Source organism: Budorcas taxicolor, chromosome 19 (assembly GCF_023091745.1).
Source record: "Budorcas taxicolor isolate Tak-1 chromosome 19, Takin1.1, whole genome shotgun sequence".
NCBI classification, from domain to species: domain Eukaryota; kingdom Metazoa; phylum Chordata; class Mammalia; order Artiodactyla; family Bovidae; genus Budorcas; species Budorcas taxicolor.
In genome coordinates, this window is record NC_068928.1 from 30,514,635 (window position 1) to 30,530,926 (window position 16,292).

The 16,292-nt window shown below is 43.6% G+C and overlaps 1 protein-coding gene across 2 annotated transcripts in view; it reads left to right on the forward strand.

Moving 5' to 3' along the window:
* Nucleotides 1-15,313, forward strand: part of MAP2K4 (mitogen-activated protein kinase kinase 4) — a 78,086-nt gene extending 62,773 nt beyond the window's left edge. For both annotated transcript variants that reach the window (XM_052657179.1, XM_052657180.1), the window contains 6 exons: nt 1,473-1,524; nt 3,457-3,584; nt 7,878-7,955; nt 10,333-10,481; nt 11,507-11,552; nt 12,677-15,313. In XM_052657179.1, the coding sequence (XP_052513139.1) occupies nt 1,473-1,524; nt 3,457-3,584; nt 7,878-7,955; nt 10,333-10,481; nt 11,507-11,552; nt 12,677-12,790 (567 nt within the window). In that variant the 3' untranslated portion in view covers nt 12,791-15,313. The remainder of the gene's footprint in view (nt 1-1,472; nt 1,525-3,456; nt 3,585-7,877; nt 7,956-10,332; nt 10,482-11,506; nt 11,553-12,676) is intronic.
* Nucleotides 15,314-16,292: the final 979 nt, after the last annotated feature.

A 16,292-nucleotide genomic window follows, 5' to 3' on the forward strand; every position in this document is an offset into this window, starting at 1 on the left:
CATTAAAGGTTAATGTTGCAATATATAGATAGTCTCTGAACTGTTTTTTAGTTTTAAGAGATGTGTGTATATAATTGGGCTTTAAAAAGTCATATTAAATCTAGTTATAATATTAAGATTCATAGATCTCATGTTAATATTTTAATTTATTTATCTGAATTAATGCTTAATTTAAATGTTTTATGAGCTAAATGTTAAGATATATACCCTTTCATATAATTTTATAAAAAGCTGTCTAGTATAAACAGCCTTATACTAGAAACTTGTTCATTATTCCTACAGGTATATGAAGTTTTATGCTGTTCAATTTAGTCATCTCTCCAATATACCAAACCAAGCTTATTTTGGAGCTTGTTGCTATTCATAATTATTATAATAGAATAACAGTAGAATAATAATAGCTTATGGTTATTGAGTGTTTATTTGTGTCAGGCCAAGATCTCATGACATTTTATGTTCATAGCAGCTCTCAGTGGTAAATAGTATAACCCCCTTTTAGCAGATGACAGGTCTAAAGCGTGAAGAGTTTAAGTACTTAATTTGCTGTGAAATTCATACATTTGTAAGTGTAAATGATTTTAAGTCCAGGCAGCCAGACCCTAGAATCCAGCTGTTAAGCACTCTATAACAGGATGATCTAGAAACTGGAAAACATAAAATGATTTTATCCTATATTACAATATATGTAGTATGTACTAATAAATCATTTATTACGTATTTGCCTGTGTTTCTAGACCTGGTGATCATTTTTATGTTAAGCACAACATTCAGAATTACTTTGTGTTAAATCCCTCCTTGGTAATTAAAAACCCCTTGAACAAGCCCAGCTGTGTGAAACATTTGAGCTTGTGCTTCACTCTTCTAATACTTGATGGCTTGATGGCAGTGGAGACTTGACCTTCCTAATGGTTGGCCAGTTTGTCACTTCTCCTTTAGTTTGAGACTGTAGAAATTTAAATTAATTCAAGTCTGTTTCCTCTAATCCTTGAGAAATCTTTGATTTCCTGATCATGAGCAGTGATCGAACAGTAGGATAAATTCTGGCTCTGCAAACATAATTTTGCAGGCTCCACATCCAGTGAGGGTGAGTGAGTGTGAGAAACTGAGAATTTGGAAAAACGTGCTAAACTGGAACCATGACTATAGGATCCTTCTGTATTAAATATATTAATATCTATTCTTGAAAAGTTCGATGGTATGAGAAAGATTTTACAGCTTTTTAATGACTCATTTGAAAATTGGTAAGTTACCTGTTTTTTAGCTGTCAGAGAAGAGTATATAAAGAAAGCTAAGTTTTCACATCTAAAATTATAATTTAGCATCTTCGGTTAACATAGAACAGAATATCAAAATACTCAGTTTAAAAGAATGCCAAGACCTACCTGAGCTGTAACTTTATGATCCACTGCTATGCTGTTTGATTAGAAGGAAGCTGATTGCTTGTCCTGTCTTTCTCTGTTTTTTCTCCCTAGACTGTGAAAGCACTAAACCACTTAAAAGAAAACTTGAAAATCATTCACAGAGGTGGGTATGACTGTAGCAGCCTTTCTACCAACTAGGGTCAGTTAGCTTTTTTGCTGTGATTTAGAGTGCTCTTGATTACAAGTAACAGAAAAGCCTGTTAACTGGCTTAAAGTTCAAAGAAACTCCTTATCTGTCATAGTGAGTCCAAAGGAAGGGTGGCTGCAAGCACAGAATGGTTAGGCTGCAGCTCTCTTCGTTTGGCTCTGCTCTCCGTAACGCGTCAGCTCCATTCTCAGAGAAGTAACAGCTGAAGCAGGTCCTGTGTCATATCTGGACGTGGTGGCTCCTTGAAGAAGAAGCTTTCTCTCCTCGTGTGGCTGTCTTAGGAGCAGAGAAATCTTTCTTATGTGTCTCTGGTATCTTCTCTTGTCCCATTCACCAGAGTTGCCTCATGCCCTCACCTAAATGAGTCCCTGGTGAGAAGCATTAGTCTACCCTGATAAGCTCAGGCCAGTGCTTGGAGGTATGGGTGGAGCTACACTGAGGAGGCTGGAGATCTCAGTAAAGCCGAAGTCCCCGTAGTAGGGACGGCCTGGTTAGGAGCGGATGCTTGATAGCCAGTCAGCCGTGTCAATGGTAGTGAGCGCTCTTCTCTGGAGTTTTTGGTAGATCAGCTTCTGAGTTATAGGCAGATACTTTTGTACCCTGTATTTATTTTTATCCTTACTTTTTATTCATAGAGCCATGACAGTGACAATGAAATGGATTGAAAGATTGAGAAAGGTACAGAGAATTAGTGAGCGAGGGTGAGAATTGGCCAACTAGCTGGTTTGCACCAACTGGCTCAGAGGTTAAAGCGTCTGCCTCCAATGCAGGAGACCTGGGTTCGATCCCTGGGTCGGGAAGATCCCCTGGAGAAGGAAATGGCAATCCACTCCAGTATTCTTGCCTGGAGAATCCCATGGACGGAGAAGCCTAGTAGGTTATAGTCCACAGGGTCGCAAAGAGTCGGACACGACTGAGCGACTTCACCTCACCTCACCTCACCTCAGTGAGGAGCAGGTGGTAACCTAGGGGCCATTGTGGCCAAATTGTGTAAAATCTGGTGAAGCAAATGAAAAGGACTTACCTTTCCCATGTGTGCGGAAAAGTGCACCCACTCTAATAGGTATTTTCCTTTCCACAACCCTGTAAGTTAGGAATTGTTGCTTATATTTTGTAGACGAGAGGATCATGGGTGCTAAGTGAGAGTTCAAAAGCTTGCTCTAGGTAGAGTTTTGAATATCAGACCTAGGGCTCACACCTTTGCTTTTCTGACCAGAGCTTGTGGTCTGATGAATGTACTGGGTTGGATACTCTTCTTAGTTAGATAAAGCTCTGCTTAAACAAATTTGTGGGTTGAAAATTTGTGTACTTTGCATTTAGTTGTATCATCTTTGACATGTATTTTAAAGTAGCTTGGGCTTCCCTGGTAGCTCAGATGGTAAAGAATCCGCCTGCAATGCAGGAGACCCGGGTTTGATCCCTGGGTTGAGAAGATTCCCTGGAGAAGGGAATGGCTACCCACTCCAGTATTCTGGCCTGGAGAATTCCATGGACTGTATAGTCCTGGGGCTCACAAAGAGTCGGACATGACTGTGCAACTTTCACTCACTCACACTTATAAAGTAGCTTAGTATACTCTTACAGATTAAATTCATTGTGCATGTTACGACTGTTCAGTAATGAATCTGAAACAAGTAAATGAATATGTCTCTTGATGAGAACAAAGAAAACTTCATAGAATGCCTAAATTTAATATAAGGCATTTTTTTTATAATGCATTTTTAAGCATTCAGAAGATTTTATCATCTTCTTATCTATCTAAATTTTACAGACTCGATCACTTATGTTTCCTAACATTTTTCCAACATTTTTCCTTGGACTTCTTTAGAAGTCTTCTTTAGAATTTGATTAATTACTTGAACGTTGAATGACATCTGTGTCTTGCAGATATCAAACCTTCCAATATTCTTCTGGATAGAAGTGGAAATATTAAACTCTGTGACTTTGGCATCAGTGGACAGCTTGTGGACTCGATCGCCAAGACGAGAGATGCTGGCTGCAGGCCCTACATGGCAGTAAGTGCGAGTCCAAGCCTTCTTGCCTGACAGTCATTGCACAGAGAGCCTGTGCCCTTTGGTGCTGTGCTTCCAAGGAGTCTGCTTTAGTCGCGCAGTTCCACTACACTAGAGTGTTTGCCTCTTCCATGAAGACCAGACTCGGTTCCAGCTTTGCTACGAAACTTGTCAAAATTATCCCAGTGAACTCCTGCTTCGTGGTCTTATTCTGTTCCTCTTGCCTGGCGCTTAGCATATATGGTCTTTTCTGATTATTGTTTTTTCATTATATTCTAGTTAGTTCTCAAAAGACCTCTTTGTGTTTCTAGACCAGCCCTCCCCCCATGTTGTCTTGACTGTAGGAGGTGATACTGTAGTAGACACGTGGATAATGTAAGTGGTGCTATTTCCAGTTAGAGGAGAATGGGAATACAGGTTCCTCCCAGAACTCAGTATGTCTTCTAGAGTCTATAGGGGTGGAGGAAGCTCACTGACACATACAAGGGTGAAGGCCTCAGGTGTTTCCCAACCTGGAGCATCACAGTACCTGCTGATACATAGGGAAGCTGCTTACACTGATAGGTTTATTTTATAACTAGCTAAAATACTCATACCTTTTTTCTTAAGAGGTTTCAAATGGTACTCAAGATACCATTCTGTAATAATTTTTGCCTTTGCCTTCTTTGTATTTATTGATCTTTTCCATATCTATCCATCTACCTACCTATAATCATATATATGTATATATGTATTTTTTTACTTTTCTTGTGTTTATTTTTCTTGCTTTGCCTAGAATTAGATCATTGTTGATTGACAGTGGTGATAGTAGGATTCATCTGTTGCTTGACTTGAAGGCAAATGTCTTTTTCTGGTTTACTAAGTATATGTGTCTGTCTGTGAGTGAGAGAGTGTGTGTGTGTGTATGAGAGAGAGAGAGAGATAAGAATGAATCAGGAAGGGCTATTTTATTAAATGCCTTTTTGGCATCATTCAGTATATGATGAAATGTTTCGGTGCAGCTGTTGACATGACACATCATAGTAACATATATTTCCAGTGGTTGAACCGTGCTGGCATTCCAGAGGTAATCGCTTTATGGTTCATAGTTGATATGCTTAATATGTTTTTACATGTGCCATGTTAATATTTATGATTGCTACACAAAAACATTTGAGATTGGTTTATAGTATACATTGTAAAGGTGTTAGATGGGTTATGCTAGTTTTAAAAATCAAATTAGGAGAATTCTTTTCTCTTTATTCATACATTAAAGTATTGATCATCTAGTGATCAAAGATATAACTTTGACCTCCTTGAGCTCAGAAAATTTTCCCCAGAGCTCAGAACCATTGTGCTAGTGTAGTTTTCTGTTCTTTGAGGCTGAAGTCCATCTTGGCCAGGTGTCTTTGGGGAAAGATACATAATTATATGAAAACTGAAGTTTTACTGTTTCCTTAGCATCACACATATGTGTAGGTGCGTGTGCATGTGTATACATATGCGTACTTTCCTTTTCTTATTGTTTTAAGTCTCAGAGCTGTTTACTGAAGTGTTTTAAGTACCAAGTATGTGGTAGTTTTAGAGTCTGTCCAGTCTCTTTAAATACTCTTCCCTTCGAAAGGCGGTGACTCAGTGCAGCGTTGAGTGTGGACTGAACTCAGTGGCTCACTTCTCATGAACCGTGTGTGGCAGCAATGAACACATCCCTCTGAGGACAGGTCATAAAGAGGCAGGGGGCTGCTTTTCTCTTTTCCTTCTTGGATAGCTGCTTGGGGGGAGCCCAGCTGCCATGTTGTAAAGACTTTAAACAAGCAGCATTACAGTAGAGACACTCATGTGCTGAAGATCAGGGACTCCCCGCGGTAACTGTGTGAGCTTAGTGATGCGTCTTCCAGCCCCAGGGAGACCAACAGCCCTGACTGACTGCTTGACTGAAGCCTCAAGAGAGACCCTGAGTCAGAACCCCCATCACAAATACCCGCTGATGCCTGACTCACAGAAACCTGAAATAATAAATGTCTGTTGGTTTCAACTGTTAAGTTTTTAGGTGCTTTGTTACACAAATAGCTAACTAGTACAAAGTGATTCATTTTAATCTTCTTGCTTATTCCTTGCATTTTTAGCATGTACGTTCCTGCCTTTTGGCACATATTAAAATTCTTTTTTTTAGCATAATAAATGATCAGTTAAAAAAGGAAATATTGGAAAAGATCTGTTCTGTGTTACTAATTACATTTGTTCAGCATGTTTTGCCTCTTTAAAAAAAATTGAGTTCAAAATTTGATAACATTGCGATTATCAATTTCTCCTTACTCCTTGGTTTTTATTTTATATACTTCAATACAGAGTAACTTGAGTTGTATATTTATTATAACTTATATGTTTTGGATATAAGATTGTTTTATCTGTTACTTTTTTGCTGTTTGCTTCGTGTTACAGACCCTGTTCTCTAAGTTGATATTTTCCTCTTGAGTTGTTCAGTCACCAAGTCATCTCCTCCTCTTTGCGACCCCATGCACTGCAGCACACCAGGCTTTTCTGTCCCTCACCATCTCCTGGAGTTTGCCCAGATGTGTTAGTTTTAAAAAGCTTTTTGTTTTTCAAACTCGTACTTCCTACTTAGTTTTAGGATACAGGATCTTTAATTTGTTTCATGGATCTTAAGTGTCTTCCCCCCCCCCAAAGAATACTTTGCAAAATTTTAAAAATATTACACATACAAATAATGAACAAACATGTGTCAAGAATGTATTTAAATCATTCATGAGAAAACTGGACAGGCAGTTTGGTGAAACTGGCTCAAAGAATGTTTGCATAATTCAGTATTTACAGTCATTAAAGAAAGAATATTGGAATGAAAAGGCTAATCAAAATATAAAATTGTTAATTATCTCAGTGAAATAACTTTTGGGGTTGTTGAACAGAAACATGTGCATCCCTACCTAACAAAATCTGCAGGTTATTTTGTAACTTAAGGGTCTTGGCCCTAATGAAACAAGTACACTTTCACTGATTACTTCACTTTGTCATTTTATTTTATATAGTTCAAAATATTTTACAGCTTTTTTCTTGAGACTTCTGTGATCCATGTGTTGTTATTTAGAAGTGTGTTGTTTAATCTCCAAATATTTGGGGATTTTTCAGGTTTTCTTTCTGTTATTGGTTTCTAATATAATTACTTTGTGGTCTGAGAACATGCCTTGCATGATTTCCATTTTTTAACATAAAGTGTGTTTTATGTTTTAACATAAACTAACATAGTTTATGTTAGTAAATGTTCCATGTGACTAGGAGAAGAATGTGTATTCTGCTGTTGTTGGATGGAGTATTTTCTTTCTTGATTGACTGTCTGGGATTATTATGTAAAATGTATGTTATCAGGTAAATACATATATTTACAACTAAAAGTAAAAGTGAAAAGCTTCCAATGAATATTTATGTGACATAGTACTCCTGTTCAAAACAGAATGCATAGGTTTCCAAACTAATTGTTGCCGACAGGCAGAGAGCATTACACAGTGACTATTGTGCTTCTCTGGACATTTCTTTTAACAGCAGTTGCTGTCAGTCTTAGTTAAGGCTCCATTGTCAGCTCTGTGCTACTGACACCCTCTCTCTTCTCCATCCCTGACACTCTGTGGATAATGGTCCCTTATTTCAAGAAAATGTAAAGATGCTCCCTTCATAGAAATTACTAAAAATGATTTTTGCTGGTTTTATGGTAGGATAATACACTGTACTACTGGCAGAGCCTTAATTTGGGTAACAGTTAGACTAGTTGGACAAATATCTTTATTTGATAGGAATACAAATTTAACTTTATGATGAAGAGTGAGTAGAGCAATTCTAATAAATTTGCTTGTATTTGCTTTTGTGTCTCAAATATATTGTGCTGTGTCTTTATTCACTGAAGCAAAGAGGGATAAGATCCAAAGACTTACTCTTTCCCACCCCCCCCCCTTCTTTTTACCATTACTTACTACTAATCTGGCCCCACTGTAATTCTTTGTTTTTTCCTTTTTCTTCCCCTTTCTCCCTTTGTCTGTTTTCAGCTTCAGTTTTGTAAACCCTTGTGAATCCTTAGGGGGAAGAATTAGCCTTGTCTCCCCTTTATGGAGGAAGCCATTGAGCTGGGTCTTCCCTTGTTGTTTGGTTTCAGGATAATGTTGGCGTCCTCTTCCTCCCTGTCTGTCCCTGGGCATGGGTTCCTGGAGGACTGTGCTGGCATTCTGGCTGCCTACCCAGCCCTGCTTCCATTACGTGCACCTGGGGTGTGTGCGTCGTGAATGACCGTGGCTTCTCTTTGTGTTTCAGCCTGAAAGAATAGACCCAAGTGCGTCACGCCAAGGCTACGATGTCCGCTCTGATGTCTGGAGTCTGGGGATCACATTGGTAAGTTCATGGTGACTCTGCCTTGTTGTGGTAGTATGACAAGAACTCTAGAAATGAAAGAAAAGTTAACCAGCCTTCCACCACTCTTAAGAACACATCCCATGTCTTCCAGTCTTTGATTTTTATATCACTGTTTCTTCCTGTCCCCCACCCCTCACCCCATGGCTGCAGTCGCAGAGACTATATTTTCTAAGTGTTGAGAACAAGTTTCTACCTTAAAAATCAAACTAGAGTTGATTGTTTCCCTCATGGCTCTGTGAAGCGCCTGGGGCTCTTTAAGGCAGTCCCTCTGGCTCTCTTGGCCACAGATACTCGGGTCAGAACCACGCTCAGAGCAGGAGCAGGGGGCTGGCTCACTCGCAGTCAGCGCAGGTGCGCAGGCTCCCGCGTCTCCAGCAGGAGTCGTAGGTCCACTGATACTGCGGACACACGTTTATCTGTGTGAAGATAGTTACTACTTAGAATCTTCCACTCCCCAAACAGAAAAGTCACAAGTGCTGATAGTGAGTCCATTGTTTGAGGAACAGGAACTGCTGAGGTGATAATTCCCAATGAAAGTTCTGCCTTAGAACAACCAAGAAAGAACTGTCTCACTTCTGGGCTATATTGAAATTTTGGTTCTATTTAAAAAATATATTTATTTGCTGATTTCCCTATACCAAGATTCGTTTTGAAGTCTCAGATTTATTTTCTTGTGTGTGCTGTTTTACCAGGGCTAAAGGGCATTTTTCTGACTTCAGACAGAGCAGCTTCTTCCACATTGGAATGTGAATTTTCTATCACTCGGGGCAGGGAGGTTGCTATATCCTTTTGGTAGGCAGCCCAGAACTTATCCTGCTATTTCCCCCCCATCTTCTTAAGACCCCAGAGCACCGAGACCACAGGTTCTGGGCAGGGGACTCTTCCTGGAGCTTATTAAACAGTCTCCATTTGCTCACCAGCACTGTATGTACTAAGATCCTCTTGCTGAGGACCACACACCCTGTGAGTTGTCCTTGGTGAGTCATGCCACCACACCTAATGACCTGTCTGTCTAGAGACATGCAGGCTGACAGCTCAGCTCTGCGGAAGACTCCATCCGGCTGCCCTTGTGACCAAACATGGGAGACACCTCGAGGAGTCTTTTCTCAACATGAAGCCGCTGACGAAAGGGATTCCTTCCCAGTTACTCAGGAGAGAACACGAAACTTGGAACTCTTTTAGGTCTGGTGACTGGAGCAAGACTTGTAGTTTCCAACTGAGACAACTATTTGCATAGAAGGATGCAAACAGCTGTCCATTGCATAGAATAAGGATATTCAGTATTCAGAAAAATTCATCAGTGTCCAAGCCAGTTATGCTTGGAAAGCAAGTTTTTACTTTACTGTAAAGTAAAATTTTTGTTCTGTGAAAAGTTTTAACATAGGAATTTTTTTTTTGGCAGTTTCCTTTAATATATCTGGCTAAACTTTGTTTAAAAGCAAGGCATTCAGTACTTATAATTGCTTTATAATTTACTTTTCATAGACATTATTCTCATAATTGTATAAAAAGGATGAGATGAAATGAACTTCTGAGATCTGAAGTCTTTCACCTTACAACATGCATCCTGCTCTTTCCTTCTCTTATTAAAACCTGTTCTCAGAAATGAATCTGATGAAGTTATTCCCATTGCTATGAATGGTCAGTGAGGTTTCCTTCTTCCCAAGCATTTGTATTTTCATCAACAAGAAACCACAGGTGAAGGAGTGGATTTCTGTGTGCCCGTGCGTGAGCCCGCTGGCCTGGTTCCCGAGGCCCTGTGTAGAGCAGACAGTACCCAGCTGGGGGAGCATCTTTTGGGGAAGAAGGCCTTCCTCACCGTCTCCCTGTTGAAGGGTGGCTTTATGTCTGCTTGATCGCCTTGCTTTCATGGTGGAAACTAGTACTTTTGACATTCGACTGGACCGACAGAATCGGATCTCAGCCAAGGAAGCTCTGAGCCAGGCTTCTCAGATAGCGCACTCTCTCACGTGCTGTCTCTGATGAGCTTGGGGCCATCTCTGCATATCAGTCACCTGTCAGTGCACATAAAATGGGGTTCATTTAGTCCACTCTCCAGATTTAAACCTAGTTCTTCGGAAAAGCACACAATTTCTGGGTTTCCATTACCCTCCGAACAGAGTGGAAAATGAGAACACAGTTCACAAATGTATATGACCTGGGGCAGGTGAGGACTTGCCATCCTGATTTCTAAATATCACTTCCACTTGGCTGTAGACATTCTGAAAGCTCGTCCCTCAACCTCGCCTTGATTTGATTCAAGCCTTTTTCAGGAGTGTCAGGAGTTTTCGAATTGTAATGTGAAGTAACAAGTAATGCCCAGCGTATTTTGCCTTTTCCTCTGTGTTTTCTTTAGTACGAATTGGCCACTGGCCGCTTTCCTTATCCAAAGTGGAATAGCGTATTTGATCAACTAACACAAGTTGTGAAAGGGGATCCGCCACAGCTGAGTAACTCTGAGGAAAGGGAGTTCTCCCCAAGTTTCATCAACTTTGTCAACTTGTGGTGAGTATTTGACTTATGAATACTCAAAACCATATGGTGAGAGGGCAGTGAGGTAGTTACTTCCTCTTAGCAATGTTGGTACTTTGCCCTGGGGAAGGGGCCCTTATTTGTATCACTGTGTCCTCTGAGCTGGGACTCTGGTCACTGTGGCTACATGGAAGGTCCCAGCAAGCCTGGAGGGGCGTCACTCTTATTCTGCTACTCAGGTGCCAGAGGAGAGCAGATGTGGGTGGTGGAGCAGCTGCTGCCTCCAGATTTCTAGTACCTTGTACAAGAGATACAGCCTCCGAGAGACTCACCCTCTTACTCTGGTGTGGTTCTCCAGTGAACTTGTACCAGAATCACGTGGACACTTTTACTAAGTTAAGATCCTACCAGCTCAGACTTTCAGGAGTGGGTCTCTGCTGTGACATAAACATGTAACATAGTTGGGTCAGGCCCAGAGCTCGACTAGTAGAACCATACATTGGCTCAGGGAGATCTTAAGCCAAGGAACGCCTGAACCCCGTGCCTGATGTTTTTGTGTTCATCTTTTAACGTGTGGGTGTGTGTGTGTATGGGACGTAAGAATAAATACATACTGATGTGGCAAGAGTACAGTTGTGCCTTGTACTATTTCAATCTATATATTAAATAAAACCTGTTTTGTTATCATTTGAATGCTTTTGATAATTATTCTGTTCATCTGACTTGCTTTAGAAGTAAGATATGTTTGTGAGCGAAGAGCTAGAGCGTTTTGTGTATCCTTCTTTTCATTCTTGAAAATGCTTTCCTTTTGCTCCGTGTTTTCTTTCTGGGAATGCTGCTTCTCTCTATTCTTTTTAGGTCCTGTAAGACTTTAACATTTCGTGGTCAGATTGCTGAAGTTTTCCTGTCTTTGGTTTGGCAGCTTGGCTGCTTTGTGACTTTGTATCTGAAGGAGAAAAAAAAAACCTGACCTGTTGTGATGCTTTTGCTTGTGAAAATAAAAATACTCTAGTAACTGTGTCTCCATTTTAATGATGTTAATTTCTGTGTTGTTTTAGCCTTACGAAGGATGAATCCAAAAGGCCAAAGTATAAGGAACTCCTGGTGAGTCTGAGACTTTGGGGCTAGGAGGTGTTTCCTCACACTTGAACCCTCCAGGACGCAGGCTCACTGAGCAAGCCGCTGGCCATGCTGCTTGACCTTATTGAGTGTTTTTAAAGATATTTTAAAAACAAGGAGATTTGGAAAGACACAAATTGTGTCTGATTTTCCTACTAATTTACTAGCTGGATTCTGATGGGAAATTTTGGCTTCGGCATGTGATAAAAACTACCCCCAAGGAACATTAACCTTTGCTTTCAGGAGCTATTTCCCACCCCACAGCCTGTGTGTGTGAGAGAGACGCATCTGTAACCATTTATTGTATTCATTTTGCCTTGACTAAAAGCTCTCATGCAAATTTACGTCCCATGGACCATTCCTGCTTCTTTGAAAGTTCTTACCCTTCTGTAGAACTGGGGCTTTTTAAGCAGTACCAGATCTGGCCTTGGCCCTGGGAGCGAAGAAAGTACTGTGACCTAATAAAGTGAGAATATTTTAGCTTTCCAAGGATATTAGGTAAAACTCTGGTCCACCCCAGCACTGACTAAGCTTACTGAGTCAGTGTACCTAGCAAAGCTATGCAAGAAAAACATCGCTGGGGATGGAGGACGGAGAAGGGGGCTTGGGAGGCAGATTCGCGGCCGTGGCATTTGGAAGGTGCAGGCACAAGCACACGGGGGGGAGGAGCTGCTGCTGAGCCTCTTTCAGAGTTGGGGGGAGGGTCAGAGATCACGGTGGAAACCTTGCCTTAAGGCCCCTCTGCTGCTCATGGGGACGTCCTGCATCCAGGAGGAATGGCAGCTGGGGTTCATGCAGTGCTTCTGGGCTCTCGGAGGGCGGTAGAGGCTCTAGCTCTGATTTGTGCTGAAGAACACAGGGGCCCTGATATGCAGATAAGCTTGCAGACCCCACAGCCAGGGTGGCTCCTCCAGAGCCCAGCACCATGTATGATATCTCACTAACCTGCGTGCGTGGAGCCCAGCCTGGCTTGCCTCACTGCAGCCCTTCACAGCTCAACCTGGCTGGACCCTGCAGAGCTGGATCTCTGCAGAAACAGTTCCCTCTGAGCTCCGATGTGAATCTTGATCACATGTCTTTTCTTTTCCTTGTTTTCCATCCTCTTGCAGAAACACCCCTTTATTTTGATGTATGAGGAGCGCGCCGTCGAGGTCGCATGCTATGTGTGTAAAATCCTGGATCAAATGCCAGCCACCCCGAGCTCCCCCATGTATGTCGATTGATGTCGCTGCTACGTCAGACTCTAGACAAAGGGCTGAGAGGAAGCAAGACGTACAGAACCTTCACCCCTACCACAGTGTTTTTATTGCTCGCCAGACACCATGCACACCACGACTGGTGTTTGTTTCCATCCCGTCTGTATACTCCCGCCACCCCGAACGCGCATCCCCGTGCGACCCGAGCACCCGCCCAGCGCAGCGCCGGTCAGAGACCTCGCCCGCTCTCCCGTGAACGTGGATGTCAGTACGATCAGCTTGCTGACTGTGATGAGACCACATTGTAAACTCATTTCTAGACTCGAAGCCTGGAGACGCAGCTGCTGGAAGGGTGTTTCGTCAGGCTTCCGAATGCTGGATGGATGTGGTGGTGGCCGCGCCATGTCTGAGTGCATGCTCTGGGCTGCAGCGCGCGGCGGGCGCGGCTGGCGAGACACCTTGCCTTCCGGAGCTGGGAGACGGAGGAGGGGTAGACTTTCTTCACCAAGTGCAATAGGTTGACTGATTGGACCTTCTGTTGTTTGACAGTCACTGTCCACGCTTGGGGATCCATGTGCTCAGCCAAATTCCCTGTTTGAAATATCACGTTAAATTAGAGCGCATTTATCTTTACCAAAAACTGTGCTGCGTTCAGAGAGGAGAACGTGAAAATTCCAAGATGGGACAGAACGTGTTCTTTTCTCCCCCGCTCCCACCCCCAGCCCTCTGCCCTCCATCGGGGAGACTCAGGAGTCTGCCACGCATCAGAGAAGGTGCTGATTCTCAGAATTCGGTGTGCTGCCAATTGGATGTTCCACCTGCCACAAACCACCCGGGCTGAGAAGGGAAGAATACGGAGGGCAAAGTTTACAGATGTTTTTAATCCTAGAACCCTGTCTGGAACAACTTGTAGCAGCTATGTATTTCCCCTGGTTCCAAGCCTGATGCTCTAGCCACCGTAACTCACTAACGGGGAGAAGTGGCTGGTAGCAATGTGCCTTGACTGATCAGATAAAGATGTCTTTTAGGCAGCGGAAGGCCAGATCTCAGCTGTGCGGCATGACTGGCCCAGGTCTGCAGCTTCTGCGTCTCTTTCCCCACCTGTGTGGGCTGTTGCCCCTATGTGACTCTTGCTTGATCCAGTATCTCACCTTTTTCCCTATAACAGAAACCTTTATGACTACCAGGGATGTTCCTTACCAAGAATCTGTACAGCCCCCAGTGTACCCCATGATCTCAAGTTTAAAAGGCTGAGAAGGTGGGGCCCAGCTGATGTGGCGGGTTATGAAAGAGCATCTCTTGTAGAGGTAACACTTGACCAGAGGAGGATTTCTTTTACATGAGTTCCTCATCTGTAAGACTTGAGCAGGTCACCACGTTTCTTAGGATTGGAATTCTGCAAAAAACAACCCTAAAGCCAAAAAACTCCCAAAGAACCCCAGAATAGTTCTAGGAGGCCGTTGAAATCTGCATCTTCTGCTGTCCTTCCTCCTTTCCCCGCGAGCCGGGTCTCCATGGTCTCCCTCCAGCCCCCTCCCGACGCCCTGCGTAGGTGTGACGGTCAAGTCTGTCCAGCAGCACCGTGAGCAGCTCACGCCCACTGGAGCGTAAAGCGGCCGAGGTCTGAGACGCGGCAGATGCCGTGACGGAACTAAACAGCGATGGGTGTCGCTGTCTCTCCTCCCAGGTGACAGTCACGGACACTTCTCAACAACAAAGGGAGAATGGTGCTGTTTACAGTTACATCCTGTCAACTTCTGAATCCACCAGTGGTTTCTCGCTTTGGTCCACTCGCTTGATCTTCCTGTTTCCTCCCCCGTGGCATTGAAACCCCAGATTTCCCAGCCTTGGAGGGGAAGCCCTGCAGCACCTGCCCCTGACCATGCCAAGCCATTGCGCGCCCCCCCCCCCCCCCCCCATCCCCAGGGCTCCCAGGGACTCAGGAGGACTCCGGATCTCCGTGGTCACCCTTCTGTCTGGCTCCACGTGGGGTCACTTTGCCATATGCAGATGGAGAGGAACACAGTGCTGACCGTCCAGGAGCTGATCTGACCGTTCTCTCATGTGGACGACCACATAAAAAAGGCAATTTTAGTGTATTAATCATAGATTATTATAAACTATAAACTCAAGGGCAAGGAGTTTATTACAGTGTATCTTTATGAAAACAAAAGGGTGTACAGTGTTCACACACTGTAACAATAGTGTAAGAAGTGTACATTGTGAGCTCTGGTTATTTCTCTCCTGTACCACAGAAGCATATGTATAAAAACTGTCGGAAAGCTGATGTGAAGGGCTACTGCCTTATTTGTCTGTAAAAAGTGCAGCTCAGTCACATGACTGCTTCCTGGAGCTTGGGAATAGTTTATCCTGTATTCTTGTTTGAATTCTCCCTCTATTTAAGATGTATCCATGGAATCGAAGTGTCGATGTAATAGTTCTCTCTTCTTGCCTGCAGGTCAGTTGTAATAAATCTAGGATGTGATGATGACTTTGTAATTCGATTTTCTGAAGTCAGACCCTGAGGGGAAAATCAAGTAAATTCCATTAAATTATCTGTGCATTTCACATTGGGAAAAATTCTCTTGTTCCACAAGTGTTTATGGCTTCTTTCTTTTTCTCCCCGCTTCTCGTGGTTGCTTTCTCTCTGCTTATTCTTCTTGGAAGAAAGCTTTGCTTTCTGTTGGAGCAGGCGTGATGGGGTCTTTCCAGACTGATTTCTCCCTGACCTTCCTCACAGTGGCAAAGAACCCTCCTGCAATATTGGAGACACAGGAGATACAGGTTCGATCCCTGGGCCGGGAAGATCCCCTCAAGGAGGAAATGTCAGCCCCATTCCAGTATGCTTGCCTGGAAAATCTCATGGACAGAGGAGCCTGGCAGGCTACAGTCCATGGGGTCGCAAAGGGTTGGATATGACTGAGCGCAGGAGGGCCTGCCCCGGCTTTCTTGCTGCTGACAGCTGAGGGTCCTTGACCCTGTGTCGTGGTGGAAGGACAGCTTGTAAGAAGCCGGCCTGCCTTGGCCTGACGTCTGGCCACCAGGCATTTGGTCTGCTCCTGGCGCTGTGACTGCCCGGTGGAGGTGAGAGGTCAGCTCAGATGTAGCCACTCACTGTTTCCCGAGAGATGGGGTAGGGAGATCAGGGGGTGGAAGCCCCACAGAAGTCAGACCTGGGAGGCTTGTGGGTGGAGGACACGGGAGTGAGCGGAAAGCCATGGAGGCCTGGGAACTAGAAGGACCTGGGGCACCCACCCCAGACTGACCTGTCCTGCTTCCACCTGTCACTCGTTGCTGACATCCTGACTCAGCATAGACTAAGCCAGCACCTTACCCTTCTCCTGCGCCCACTGCCAGCCTGGTCTCAGATGCAGGAGATGCCGTTACCGGAGTAGTTGTGATGAGTAATCAAGCGCTGACCTAGGAAATCCTGCCCCTCCAGCCAAGCCTTAGGTTCTGGGACAGAGACCCCATAGAGTTGCCAGTTCCTGGCTGAGCACCAGCTGTGTGCAAGACAGAGCATTGTAGA